We start from the raw sequence: 14,430 nt of genomic DNA, 5'->3' as shown, positions 1-14,430 counted from the left end.
GTTACTCACTGCAACAATGTTGTTCCCTCCTTTCAAGCTGCTGTATATGGCCATATACAGAAATCTTACTGGTGCCTCCAAGGTAAGAAGGGCAAAGCTCTGCAGTTCCTTAGTATGACAGTATGACCTGTATGTATCCCGCCGACAAAGGTAAAATTTAGCTGTCACTAGCTGTCATTATACTGCAGTGGGTCTCCGCTATACAGAACAAGCTAGGGAAAAGGAAGAAGCCTTCTGCATCCTCCAAGAAATATTTGTTCTGGCCAGATCCAAAGAATAGGAATAAGTGCCCCCTGGAATTTTATTACAGAACTAAACTGATCAGCACTGGAACAAATGAGAGACAGAAATTGGGAGGAAACACTGCTTTGTGGGAAAAGTCCTGTGACTGAGAAAGAAAACAGTGCCACATGTTTTAACAACGCATTGTGAAGAACAGTAGCTGCATTGTGAAGAACGGTAACTAGATACCTGAGGGAAAACACATAGACAGTATAATAATTCAAATTATTACAAATGAATCTACTAAAAATATAGCAAGAAGCTCACCCACTATATCCTCCCATAGGCAGAGCACTGTATACAGTTCAGGACCCACAGGCTTGACATAAACACACGCAGCACATGCGGAGGCACACAGCAACAAGGTGAGAGGGTGAACTTTCACCTGCCGCGCTCACCTGACAGCCGAGAAGCTGCTGCTCCACGCTGCCCTGCATGTCCCCGGCAGGCTGCCCAGCCCGGAAGCTGTCCCCGGCTCTCTGCAGCCAAACCTCCAGGTGGGTGACGAACTCCTGGCACATGCGGAGACACGGCGGGCTGCCCCCCGCCTCTGCGCGCTCGCCTGTCCGCGCCTGGGAGAGACAGACAAGGGGCGACGGGCGCGCGGGTTACGCAAGCGAGAAGGTCAACAAAGGTGTGCTCCCCTGACTACTGCGCCGGCCCGGACCTGAAAATCAGCTTCCCTCACCTCCAAATGCCATGACACTCCACGCTTCCTGGCTGGGCGTGGCGACAAGTCAGACTGCTGTGGGAGAGCATGCAGCCCCAAGTCACTCATTTACATGACACCCTGGTCATGTGGTTGACTGACACACTTTCAGTACAGACACCAGCTCACGCAGAAGAGAAAGGACTGAGGTGCTGGTAACTGACACTGGCGGCTTATCTCTCATGTTGGCTGCGATTACATTCCTCCTATCCTGATAGGAACCTGGAGGAATGTTTAGAAAACAGCCCCCCCCTCACACACAGATGAAGGAAGAGCGCCTCTGGTTTCCCAGTCTGAGCTCGTGCAGGTTTTGTTTTTGTTTTCCCTTGTTTTTATACAAATTACTTCAAATTCCCGTTCGTGAAAGTTGCAGGAAAGGTTAAGGGTTGTGTTGAGAAACCGAGAAAGCCGTAAACACAACAGATTTTGAACGAGAAGAAATAACCTTTTAACTTTGTGAGTCAGCCATTTCTAAATAGGCCCAATCAGTGATGAGACACACATTTCCTGCTCACTACAGATTTTTAAAAACTACTGACACCATCTAAACAACAAGACACTGTCTACATTTTCTGGAGTAAAACCATATTTCCTAACAGAAGACTGCCACAAAAGGAGTTTTTCATTTTTTTCCAAAACTTCATCCAGTGTTGTGACATCTGGTTTTAATTTAACTAAAGTATATTAATGCATATATATTAATTATAGAACTGTATATCTCTACGGATATGTTTTAAAATTTGAATGTGCTCAAGCAATGCAAGTGAAGTGGGTTCTTTGAGTATTTTAAAGTATTTTGATAAAAGCCAGAAGGATAAGGAGACCAGTTACGGAACACTCCTTCAGCACCTTTTAACTGCAGTGCTCATACAATCACCATGCTGCATCACAGAAGAGACCTCCACCCTGCTACCTCTACTGTGCAGCAATGAGGTTTTCTTACCAGCAGGCTGTGGGCCTGTGTGCCAGTGAGCAGCACCTCTGGGCCCTGGGCCTCCACAGGCTTGCCCTCTCCACTCTGGCCTGTAGCAGCTCCATGTCTCTCCTAGGCCACAGACAGACAGTGTAAGGAATGTTACTGACCTGCCCTCATACAGTAGGTCAGAACACTATGGGAAGTGATGAAAGTAGGAAATGCATCACTGATTTTGCCAGCGTTAATTCCAGGCGGATCTAAAATATTTATCGATTCAATGTAAAATAATTTGAATATTCCTATAACATAAGACAAGCCTTCACATATACTGCCTGGATGATCCAGTGCTGTTTTCTCCGGCCCTTGAAAGAGTCTTTCCAGCTTCATTACAATCAACAGGTTTTCAATATAGGCAGAAGCAACAGTCTCTGTTATCATCAGATGAACGGCTCTGTTGGCCCCTGTGTCCAGCTGTGGCTCACAATAATGACTCTTACCCCTGGGCTGTGGGGCTGTGTGGCAGTGCGCTGAGTCTCTGGGCTCTGAGCCTCTAGTTGTTCTGTCCCACCCTCCTCCAGGTGTCCTGCCGCCACACCCTGCCCCAGGAGATCCTGATAATAGGATAGCGAAAGGGGGAGAGGTGAAACAGACCATCACCATTTTGATTTCTGATACACTGGATAGAATAAAAAATTTGACAAAATGGTAACTGTGCACGAGGGGACAAGGAAGACCATGAAAGCATTACCGTTAAATATTGTTCAAGAAAGCTGGTGACTTTTGAGTTGCACATTCTAGGTTTTGATGCAAGATAGCAATGATGTCTACAGCAGCATTCATGCCAGCTGAGCAGGACAGGTCCCTTCATAGTACTGTGGAGGCCATTCAAAACCATGGAGTGAAACGTTCTATACAGAGCCAGGCTCATGCTGCCTCTAGCTGTTTGTGTCCTTACTGCTAGCTCATGGGGGTGTGGGTCAGTCATCAGTGTCTCCTGGCTCTGGGCCCTCAGACCCTGCAGGCCCTCTCCACTCTGATGTACAGGCTCTTTCAGTCCCTCCTGGAGGAAATAGTTGAGATAAGGGACATTAGTAATTAGCAAAGGAACAAGTAATAGGTTTATTCCATGCTGAAAAAAAGAAGAAAGATAACACAACGTTTTGGCCGTGGAGCCTTCTTCAGGTGTTCACACCTGGTTTTCCCCAAAACACTTGAAAATTATACACTGATCAAAGGACTAAAGCAAACACTTAGCCCAACTAAAATGACTTGTAGTTGAGCTTAAACTGGCATACAACTGAATATCACACTTGATAAACTGTGTGTGGTGTGGAGCCAATTTTGTGTGCATATACTGTATACACGTACAGTACAATGTAGAACTACACAGTATATACAGTAGGTGCTGACATTACCATACTGTGAAGTGGGGCCTGTGTGCTGGCTGTCTCCTCACGCTGGGTGTCCTTCTGTCTCAGTGCCAACTCCTTCTCTGCTGTGGGGGATCTCAGTGGTGCAGGCTCCTTTTAGGGAACAGGGGGTTAGTGGTATGGTGCAGGAGGGCACACCATTGTAGATTAAAGATAGGAACATAACACATTTAAAAATTTAACATTGCTCACAAACGTTATCGGGTACATCAGATTTGTTTACTGATGTGTGTTTGTGAAAGTGTCTTCAATTGAAAAAGAACAGAACCAATCCAGACAGAAAACGATGTACAGTATGAGCACAGTACCGTGCCATGAGGTGTGCCAGATCTGTCCAGCTGTTTGTGAACTGTCTCTCCCTCCCTCAGAGGCCAGAGGACTGGATCTTCCTGCAAAAGATGTCCCATTACTGCAGAGAGATTTTGAGAATAAAGCCCTTTTGAAAATTGTAAACATTACTTGAACTTCACATTTACGCTGAAGACTTGCTCTACAGTGACTATCTACAAATCTGGGATTTCACATATAGTTTTAACACAGCAAAGCTTTACTCCAAGCACAGGTTCATCTCCATAACGTTAACAGCTGATGACATTCAAGCCAGGTTAATACGAGCATATACTATATTTACTGAATACTGTCAGTATGCTGTATGCAGTCAGTATGCAAATGATTTGTATGTAGTTCCCAATTCTTTATCACTCAAAATGCATTAAAGGAAACCATGCACTGCATTAAGGAAAATCAAGGACTATAAGTCAAAAGTGAATCCTCCTCAGATGAAGAACCAGTACAGACAGGAGTTCTTACTTTAATGGCAGGTGGAGGCTGGACCTCAAGTATCTCCTCACAGGCCAGACCGAGGGCGTCAGCCTGTTCTTCACCGATAAAAGTCTCCTCGGGGTCCTAACCAAGGGAACAGATACTGTGGTTTATAGGCAGGAGGTTCAAAGACTGCCACTGTGTCCCAGTCACCAGCTGTCAAACAGACATACTCACTGTCTTCAACACTGCCTGCTCTGACTGTAGCCTACAGCCTATCTAATTGCTCCTGGGATCTCATCCAGCCAATTGTTGAATGAAGCTTGAACCACATGGTTGTCTAGCTTGTTCCATACTCCCACGACCCTTTGAATACCTCCTGTTCTGGGGTTTAAATGCCCTGCCTCACAGTTTTCACTTGTGCCCTCAGTTTGTGCTGTAATGCTTATTCTGAGGAAGTCCACTGAGTTGACTTTATCAGTGCCCTTGAGGAATTGAACACTTGCATCAGGACTCCTTGCTGTCTTCTCTTTTGGAGACAAACAAGATTCAGTTCAATCAGTCTTGAACAGCGAACTCTTCAGTCAGAGAGAGAGGAAAGGGATTGCTGACTTAGCGAGGTCACCCCTTTCTCCATTTTCATTCTAGAGGCGTTGTGTTACTGTAGGCCTTATAATGCTAATAACACACTTTACAAAGAGCAGAAGTCCAAAACAGGTGAGCCCAAGAAGAAAGGCCAGCAGAACAGCAGCAACAGGAACAAGAACATTGATAGAAAGAGAAAACTGGTGGGAGGGACAAGCAAAATCAGTTGACACAGCTGCACCAGCAGCAGTGGAAGAAGACGACAGAAAATGAATCAATGAGTAAAAGAGAACCCAGAAAAAGAAGAAAGAGGGGCGCAGCCAAATGGCAAACAGAACGAGAAGGGGTCCATCCCTGAAACAGTGGCCACTCCCCCTGAAGAAAGGGGTGGCATGAGAAGCTGTTAGAAGGAGAGCCTCAAGCACAGCAGCATAGCCCCCAGCGCAGTCCTGGTGAAGCTGTCCTCCACACCCAGATGCCCTGATCCAAGCCCACAGGGGAGGAAAGCTGCTGGAGATGTCTCTCTCATCAGCCAGAGAGAAAGTTCAGATCAAATGCTTTTCTCTTTACCTCGGCAACACTCCCAGTCAATGTTTCCGAAGACGAGGACTTGGTGCTTCCTCTCTCGTCCTCGCTGCCCACCTCCCCTTCCTCAGCAGGAGATGTGTTCAGAGAGAGGCCCCCTATTGCCCCCTGCTGGACAGTGCCAGGAACACAGCGAGTGAAGCCAGCTGTTGGCAAGTGCTATTCCTACTTTCTATCTCAGAAACACAATTCCACATATCTGGTAACACGATGTTTAGCACTTGTTGAACGATGTTCCGTGCAACACATACACATGAACTACACAATAATATTAATAAAGTGGTCAGGGCTCTAAATTTCTCTTTAAGATCTTGACAATAAGATAAACAACAATCAGAATTAACTTGGAAAACACCTGGTCTGGAGAAGAAAGTCAATTTGATTAGATTTCAACAGTGTCGTTTGAACCTGCGATGCAATGTGTGACTGTGTATTACCTGGGGTTGGGAAGTCTTGCTCTCTTCTGGCCAGTTGGCTCTTTCCTTAGACTCACTCCATGCTTCCAGTGGAGCTTCTGCTAGAGCTGTTAACGAGTCCTGCAAACTCATTAAAATGTCTTCCTGGTATTCCGGACTAATTAATGGTTCTTCCTCGGCTTTATGCACCTAAAACAGAAAAATGACTTGAGTCTTTGTATTTAGTTTATCCTGTGAGCAACTGCTCTGGTGTTCAATCAAGTGGTGTCTAGTGACCTATTTGATCAATGACTAGAGTAGGAGCTTCAGGCTTCTTTTTTTACTCCTCTTTTAAAAGCTGATGAACTGGTTCTATTTAAGAGCTTTAGCAAGGCGGGGTGTGTAAACACTGGGGGCTCACCGGAGAGCCTGCAGAGAGCTGTCCTGGGCCCTCCTGTTGAATGTCCTGTCGCTGTCCCATCAGTTGTGCAATCGCCACCTGAAAAGAGATCATCTACCACAGTCATCATCATCCCACGGGCACCCTCAGCTTCATGTGTTGTCCCACCGTTTTACTGTGTGTAAACTAAGTTATTACTTTGCTGTGCTGTGCATCAAGTCTTTCCAAAAATCAACATGCTGTGTCTTCAGTCTGCTTTATTCCACTGCTTTTATCATTGTATTCCACATTCAAAAACAAGGACATTCACATTGACAGTATGAAAACCATCTCATAAAACATCCCCACATAAAACAGAAATGATTACATACACTTGTCTAATTTCTATATAACGTACTGTAGTTTATTTCTTACACATAATAAATCATGTTAGGAGCGATTGTTTTTTTCTTGTTTTAGATTGCTGTTTGTTGTTGATTGATTACAGAAATAATAACAAAATATAAAAAAACCTAAAATAGTTTATGCATAGGCAAATGCAAGGACATAATCATCAGTACAAATCTGCAGAAGGAAGTTCCTGATTATGAGCATTTCCTTTTTGAATATAATTGGTTTGACAAGCCAAGACAACACTAGATTCCAGCTTTTCTTCAGATAGATGGCAGTACTCCTCAACTGTTTTATGACTTTCATTAGTCAGAACACGGGATTTATTTTTTGTCATATTTCACTGTCATAAAACTTTTACCGCAAGATGAAACAGACACTAGTGAGAGAATCGTTAGAGGAGATGTTAATCTTTACGATCCCAACTAGAAGAAAATATTTGATGATAAAACATTGGCAAAGTGAAAAGACAGCAGTGTGCAGGGTTCTGTAAAAGGAAAAAAGGTTGTGGGTTCAAATACTTTATGCAACATAGCTGTTGTACCCTTAAGCATATTACTTGAGCTGAACTGTTCTTATAAAATATCCTGCTGTATAAATGGGTGCAAATGTAAGTTGTTTTATAAAAAAAGCAAAACAAGGGCCAGCTAAATAAATTAGTAAAATAAAAACATGCCCTTTACATCACATCAAACTTTGTTATTATTAATGAAAAGCTAACACTTTTATCCAAAGCACCTTATGTTTGTATCCATTTATAAAGGGTTGGCTTTATTCTGCTTGGACGATAAGTACTGGTTAAGCTGGGCAGTCCAATTCAGATTTTCCAAGAAGGAGATCGAAATTTACTGTATGTTCCATAAAATGTGATTCGTCTCAAGACAGAGGAATTAACATTAAGGCTATATTAACGTTCAAATGAGAATCTGTATTTCCAAAACTGCCAAGAGGATGCACAGTCCATTCTCAACGAAAGTTCAGTGAAACTCTAAGATGACTAATCTACCACTTCTTTGAAGGAACTTCTTGTCATGCCTAAGGGAGAGAAGTCAAGGATATGAAGTGGGTGTATATCCAAGAGTAATCCTACTCAGAGAGGAACTGCAGGTTCAGACATTTGGTGTCTATGTTTGGCACAGCAGTCAGTGGTGAGAGGCTACCAAGTCTGAGATTATGATTGCACACCTCTAAATCAGAATTGCCCTCCTAAAAGTGTGTCTTAATTTTGTTACATTCATCAGAAAATGTCAGCTCTCCAGTAATGTACTGTATGATCATTTGTGTTTTGAAAATGCAGCAGGCCCTCCAGGAGAGATGTCTGACAGACCTTAAGCACTGCACTCTGCTGGATGGTCACTTGCTCCAACTCCTCTATGGGCAGCAGCAGCTCTTCGGCCCTATCAAAAACCTCCAGGGCTGCCGATGCCCCTTCGGGCAGAGACACGCCAGGTCTACAGCCCCTGATCTCAGCTATGGTCCTCTTCATGGGCTGGATGTTGTCTAGGATCACCTACAATGAAATCAAGACAAACTCAGCGCCTCAACGTGGATGATGTGTCAGCAGCCGCGAGGGCCACAAGCTGCCTGGCAAAACAGGTGGTCTTTCATAAGGGAATGGCCTACACTGACATGCTGGAAGGAACTGAAACCTTTCAGTTTTCAGCAGAGAAGACTACAAGCATACCTGATTCAACTGTTCACAATCTTCACCGGCTTTGACAAAAATCAACCTGGTGGACATCTTCAGAGTCAACAGTGAAACATAAACCAAGGAACATAAGTAGAAACAAGGGTACTCTATGTGGAAGTGCATTTAAAACCGAGCACAGCAAGCACTTACTATAGACCAAGCTACTCAACCATGGTGTTGAAGGCGATAAGCTGGCTTCAATCAAGAAAGCACTGAATAAGATCCTTGGGGTTATTTACCTACTAACTACCAAACAAGCTAGAATGGAATGGCTTCCCCTCAGCTGTAACATTTTAATCCTCACCTGGCGGTTGCGCAGGTGCTCCTCGGGGGAGATTTCTGTGGTGTCATTGGTTGATAGAATGGTCCTTATCTTGGTGATGTTTTTCTCTATCAGCTTAACTTCCATCTCAATGGCTTCCAGCTCCTAAAATAAAGCCAATTGAAAACGCAAATCACATCAAACATCAAAGATCAAACTACCAATCTAAAATATTCCAAAAACTAAAACATCCGCTGTACTAAAGTGAAACGTGTCTCCATTAATTCTCCCCTGTACTGATAATTAAATCCATGCTTTAGAATCGAATCTTCCTGGAATTAAATTATGCTTATGCAATGGGCACTACCAGTGTTAAAAAAACAAACAGTTTTCTTTTTCAATACTTTTTGGCAAGACCCAGGAAGTTCTTCCAGAGGCGCTAAGGATAGAAAGAGAAAGCCAACAACAGAGCACTACTGTCTGTCCAGGTCTTTGCGATGAGCAGAGTCCTAACTGCCCAGAAGAGAGAGTGGTGTGGCCGTGCTGGACGGGGGCTCACCGTGCAGGCGTGCTGGAGCTGGGGCAGACGCTCCTGGATGCCCTGTTGAAGGGAGGCGATGCGCTGGTCCGTCCGGCTCAGCTGTTCCTCCATGGCAGCAGTGTCGCACACTGTGGAGATCTCCTGCAGCAGGGGTCGGAAGTCCTGCAGGCTCTTCCTCCTCTGCTCAGAGTCAGCCAGCACCATCTGCAAGTGGCAGGGCAACACCTGCTGTAGCTCTCAGCATGCAGACAGAGAAATCCTGAAGCAGCCTGAATGCATGCCTCCTGAATGCCAACCACAGAGTGCTCCCAAACTCACTCATTAAACTGTATTTTCTCCCACACAAGCTCACCCTTGACAGTACTGTCGGCACCTATTAAAAAAGCACTACTTCAAGAACAGAACTAATTCCATCAGCTGCAAAGAACGCTCTTAGTAGGTGTGACAGACTACTGCTAATAATCCATCTGGCAAGCAATGAAAACACAGCAGCAAACGGTATTAACGATTATAATCTGCAGACTCACCTGCAAAGCATTAACGTGCCTGCTGAGACACTTTGCAGAGCTGTAGGAGTAAGGTGCAGATAGCCAGGGTAGAGCCTCGCTGAGCCAGTTGTTGGTACTACTGATCATCTCATCAAATTCCTGCAGGGAGGAGGTGGTCTGCAGGGCCAAGGATGAACACAAGAAAGATTGCAAATGAGTGGTGGCCATTCCGCCCATCTACTTCATTTAGAATAATAGCACCTAAGGCCACCTTTGTCCTGTAAATCCGCTGTGATGAAAACCTTGCTCCAAACTCTGCTCTGTAATGTTTGCATTACTGCATTCTGAAGTGGTGCTTGGATACATTTCTTAAAGCACTCATATGAAACCCACCAATATAAAAACCACAGACTCCTCAGCCTACTGTTCCAGAGTCTATATTCTATGTCCTAAGACTTCCTGAAGGTGCATATTAAAAGCTGCATGCTTCTCAACACCAGCAGAGAGCACTCCACCACAAAGATAGAACAACACAATGACACAATGTCAACCAGTCCTATAAACACCTGCCTTTAAAACCCCAGACTTATTCTCCTCCCACATCTCCTGTCACCCTCTGACTTTGTTGCACAGGGAGAGTTACCAAGACCCCCTCACCTTGCGGAGCAGGGCAGTCCGCTGCTCTGCCTGCTTTGCCACATTCTGGTAGAGCTGCAGGGGCTCCATTAAGTTGTCCATCATCTGATGGGCCTGATCGGGATAGTCCACAGAGAGCTCCTGCACGTCCGCCTCCAGAGTGGCGACCCTAGAGTGCCACTGCTCCAGCTCATCCCACACGTGCTGCTCATCCACAGACACAGGGACAAGAACATACAGTACACAAAGACACAAGGGCACAATCAAACACACAGACACAGGGACAGGAACAAACACACAGACACAGGGACATTAACGTCGAGCCCACAGACATGGGGACATTAACGACGAGCCCACAGACACAGGGACATGAATAAACACACAGACAGAGGAACACAAACAGGCACATAGACACAGGGACATGAATAAACACACAGACAGAGGAACACAAACAGGCCCACAGACACAGGGACATGAATAAACACACAGACAGAGGAACACGAACAGGCCCACAGACACAGCAACATGAATAAACACACAGACAGAGGAACACGAACAGGCCCACAGACACAGGGACATGAATAAACACACAGACAGAGGAACACGAGCAGGCCCACAGACACAGGGGCACAAACAAACACAGAGAGACATGAACAGGAACACAGACACAGGGACAGTTTTTCAGTTGGATGGTACCATATTAATAATGTACAAGACCAATGGGAGATCATAGATATTTAAATAAACACTTTTAATTTTGTCTTTAATATTATATGAACTATTGTTTTGTTTTTTGTAAAACACAGACAACTGTTTATTTCAGTGATACTCTAGTTACCTTTTGGATGCCCTTGGCCTCCATGACAGATTTGCTCCTCTGCTGCAGAACTGTCTGCACATTGGCCAGGCCGGCGGTGATGTCACAGATTTTAGCACCCATTGCATAGAATGGACTGCTCTTCTCCACAGCATCCTCTACCTACAATACAGCAGTGCGCGGTACAACTTTATCAGCTACTCCATATCGAGGACCTAAAATCCAATAAATCTGGCTAACGTGTGAATCGGAACTGAAAGTCAGGCTAAGGGATACTCATAAAAATGAACGCCACAGCTGAGAAAAGGATTATGGTTTCTATTTTGCAGCCTGAGGACACACTTGAAAGTTTTCATAAAAATTTAACAAGACACGAGGAACTTGTGCTATATTCTGAAATCAGTAACCTCACAGGAACAGCGTGTGAAACCTGGCTTCTGACATTGCCATGGCAACTCAACTAACAATAGCTTTTGACAATCCACTGCCTGGCACGCTCTTACAAAAGCACCTAACAACCAAGAGTACCCCCCACCACTGCTGTGTCAGTGATAAAGGGTGGTAGAGGGAGGTCTGTCCTTAGAAAAGTACTAAGCCATTAAAGGTAGAAGAAGGCACTCAGATAATCCTCTCTCGTATTCAGGAGATCTGCAGTTCTGAGTCTTCTCATATTATGCAACTGCACCACCTCAGGAGTTTGTTGTACATTTCTAGCCTTCTGATTTTAAAAGGTAGAAAGTATTGATTTTACCATAAAATGATCAAAATCATTCATTCAGTAATGATCGCTTTGTCTCTATGTTTCTCGATCAAGATTGAACATTGTAGTCTATGATAATGTTTTTTGATTTTCAACACCGTCCACTTTATTTCCCTATTAAGTGCATAAGGACCTCGACAAAAGGCACTGCGTGCAATAAGTATGAACAGAAGATCACATTGTACTTTATGGCATAATATAGGATTGTATGTGGCATGGTCAGCATGGAGGCGTGGCATTTAGTGTTGCAGCTTCACAGCTCTTGTTCCTGTGTAGGTGTCCTGAGATCGAGTGCAGTCCTGTTCAGGGTGTCGCCCTGCCTTGTGTCCTGTGTTCTGGGTTACTCCTTGTCTTTGTGACTTTTACCTGGGGTACTTGGCTTTTGGATGGTAGATGTATACTGCATTGTCATGTGCTGTGCTGCTCCGACATGCATCGTATGTAAGCGGTGACCTTTACCTTCTCTTCCACTTCCTGCAGGCCCCGGCTGACCTCCTGGAGCTGAGCCTCTATGTCCATGGGGACAAGTGTGTACATATCAGAATACTTCATCCTCAGCTTGTCCATGATGCCTTCCAGCACAGCCTTCTGGGAACCCAGCTCTATCTGGACCTCCTATAAAGTGACAACAGCAAAAGGACATTAGCCCTGAGCCGTAGACCCCTGACCCCCTTGACCGTCGTCTCCAGATTAGCCCCCTACACTGTCTGCTCTGCACGAGCCTTCTACAACAGTAAAGAACACCCAGCAGGAATACTCACAGAACAGCATTATTGCTGAAACTTCGGCAGGGCAAATCACAAATAAATCCTATCTTTCTGTCAATGCACGTTTGTCCTGTCTAGCCCGGTAACAAATTAAAACCTCAGGTTGATAAAATCACATAATTAGCTCTCTTTCCCTGTAGCTGCAAAGCTCCAAATTGCTTTCGCCTCTCGGTTGAAAGCACCGGGTTAAAGAGCACTAATATATACGTATGAATAAATCGAGGTTGTTAAACCTAATTCCAATAAAATCCCAGTGATAAAAAAAACAAGTGTTAGAGATTCTGTCGCCTCTCTGGGTGAATCAGGAGAGAAATGAGCACTGGGAGGTAGCGGCTCAGCTAGAGATGGTAAATGCACGGGACCTCTATCGGCTTTTGCATGAACTGTCACAACGGGGGCCACAGCTGTAACCTGGGACACTGAGTATCCACTTACAAGGTATTATACAGAAGAGCAGAGCTCAGGTCCTTTCACTCTGAGTGCTGTGCTTCGGAGGGAAAGAATGTAGGTTGCATGAGACAAAAGGCCTATCAAAACTTTTGGATGCAACTGAGACGCTTGAGTACAATAAGACTGCTCCTCACATCCCACTTGAGAAGCACAGAACAATATAGGCTGACAATTTACTGAGGGGAAGTTTGACTAAAAGCCATGGCTCTCCAGTTCAAATAATGCACACGTTGTTCAGCGTGCTTGCAGCTGACTCGTTTAATTTAACCACCATTTTTACAAAGAAATAAGTGCAATATAGAAACAGTACTCTACACCCCTCCAAAGGTCCTAAGATGATCTAAGTTTTATATGACAATTATTATACAAAAATACAAACATGTCATAGGCCAGCTTTATTCAAACTCTGGCAAATTATATTGCTTTTTTTTGGTTTTATTCAGAACAACTGCTCCATTGTGATCAAGAGAAAGGAGAGAAAGTTCAGTGCTCATTAAAATGGCATTATGTATGCATCGCTGTGCAAGAACTAAGGATGCATTTTAATTGGCATAAACAAATTGAAGTTATTCTTTTTGTTGCTCTTAAACAATGTATTTTATTAAATTAAATACAATTTCCTTGTATAAAATACTTCCCAATAAGAACTTAGTAAACTTTGAAAACTATGAGAAGGTCAAATGAGTTTGTATGAGGTATATGTGCTAAAAATGCTGTCCTAGCAGAAGAAAACCTTGATTTCAGCTTAGATGCAGGTGTCTGCTGCCTTCAACACAAGGAATCTGGTTTCCTGTCATTCCCCCTAGATTCCCATGTGAAACAAGAAAATGATCTACAGAACAGGCACCAGTGAGGCCCTGATAGCAACAACGGTCCATTTTGAGCACTGCAATTTTTAATTGCTTTTTACACAGCTAAGCCTGATCACTGGGAAGCATCTGAACACACGTCCTGAATTTTTCCGCTAATAACGGGCATATTCTTCAGTGATCCCCAGATCTGAGCTATCATATACCGTATATATTGTATGAACAACTAAGGGCTGACCACAAAGCAGAAAACTATAATAAAAGAAAAGAGTACAATGTCTCAAGACCCACGTGGCTGAAGAAGGTTCCACAGCCAAAGTACAAAGTTTTTTTTCATTCTTTCTCCCTTCGAGCACGTGATTCATTTTTCCATTCAGCTTCTCGCACGGCTCCACTCTCGGACCTATGTTACATGACTTGCAATTGTTTCCCCACCCTTACCTGCAGCTCCTCTTTGCTCGGGGAATGCTCCAGCACAGCCAGCAGGGAGACCGCTGTGACCAGCCACTCCTTCACTCCCTGGATTTCCTCCTTCACCTGTTCGCGCTCCCGCATCTCTGCGGACCCGGCACGCCCGGCAGACCCTGCCTTCCGTCTCAAGCTGCAGACAGGGGACACGAGCGTACAGACCGGTCGTGGGGAGGATCGGGACCTCAGGCTGGGGAGCCCGAACGGCTTGAGTTCGAGCTGCACATCCACGCCACCTCCTTCCGCTGAAAGCTCCCGTACGGAAAAGTCACACACACACGCTGGCGA

At 44.7% G+C, this 14,430-nt stretch overlaps 1 protein-coding gene across 12 annotated transcripts in view; it reads right to left on the bottom strand.

The window, feature by feature from the left end:
• The window catches only part of syne2b (spectrin repeat containing, nuclear envelope 2b), a 150,860-nt gene that overhangs the window by 61,185 nt on the left and 75,245 nt on the right, over window positions 1-14,430 (bottom strand). For 8 of the 12 annotated variants that reach the window (XM_088647850.1, XM_088647849.1, XM_088647855.1 and 5 more), the window contains 19 exons: window positions 14,116-14,275; window positions 12,108-12,263; window positions 10,910-11,050; window positions 10,093-10,275; window positions 9,475-9,612; window positions 8,966-9,151; window positions 8,449-8,571; window positions 7,782-7,964; window positions 6,086-6,163; window positions 5,707-5,874; window positions 5,255-5,380; window positions 4,148-4,243; window positions 3,646-3,726; window positions 3,323-3,430; window positions 2,863-2,967; window positions 2,405-2,518; window positions 1,935-2,036; window positions 971-1,027; window positions 681-854 (listed from right to left, as the gene is read on the bottom strand). In XM_088647850.1, the coding sequence (XP_088503976.1) occupies window positions 681-854; window positions 971-1,027; window positions 1,935-2,036; window positions 2,405-2,518; window positions 2,863-2,967; window positions 3,323-3,430; window positions 3,646-3,726; window positions 4,148-4,243; window positions 5,255-5,380; window positions 5,707-5,874; window positions 6,086-6,163; window positions 7,782-7,964; window positions 8,449-8,571; window positions 8,966-9,151; window positions 9,475-9,612; window positions 10,093-10,275; window positions 10,910-11,050; window positions 12,108-12,263; window positions 14,116-14,275 (2,479 nt within the window). The remainder of the gene's footprint in view (window positions 1-680; window positions 855-970; window positions 1,028-1,934; window positions 2,037-2,404; window positions 2,519-2,862; window positions 2,968-3,322; window positions 3,431-3,645; window positions 3,727-4,147; window positions 4,244-5,254; window positions 5,381-5,706; window positions 5,875-6,085; window positions 6,164-7,781; window positions 7,965-8,448; window positions 8,572-8,965; window positions 9,152-9,474; window positions 9,613-10,092; window positions 10,276-10,909; window positions 11,051-12,107; window positions 12,264-14,115; window positions 14,276-14,430) is intronic. The other 4 variants (XM_088647851.1, XM_088647854.1, XM_088647858.1 and 1 more) reach the window with 4 other exon arrangements.

The sequence above is a fragment of the Lepisosteus platostomus genome, chromosome 10, assembly GCF_059453375.1.
Source record: "Lepisosteus platostomus isolate fLepPlt1 chromosome 10, fLepPlt1.hap1, whole genome shotgun sequence".
Lineage (NCBI taxonomy): Eukaryota > Metazoa > Chordata > Actinopteri > Semionotiformes > Lepisosteidae > Lepisosteus > Lepisosteus platostomus.
The sequence above is the reverse complement of the archived record's forward strand: the minus strand, read 5'-3'. Positions and strand labels throughout refer to the sequence as shown.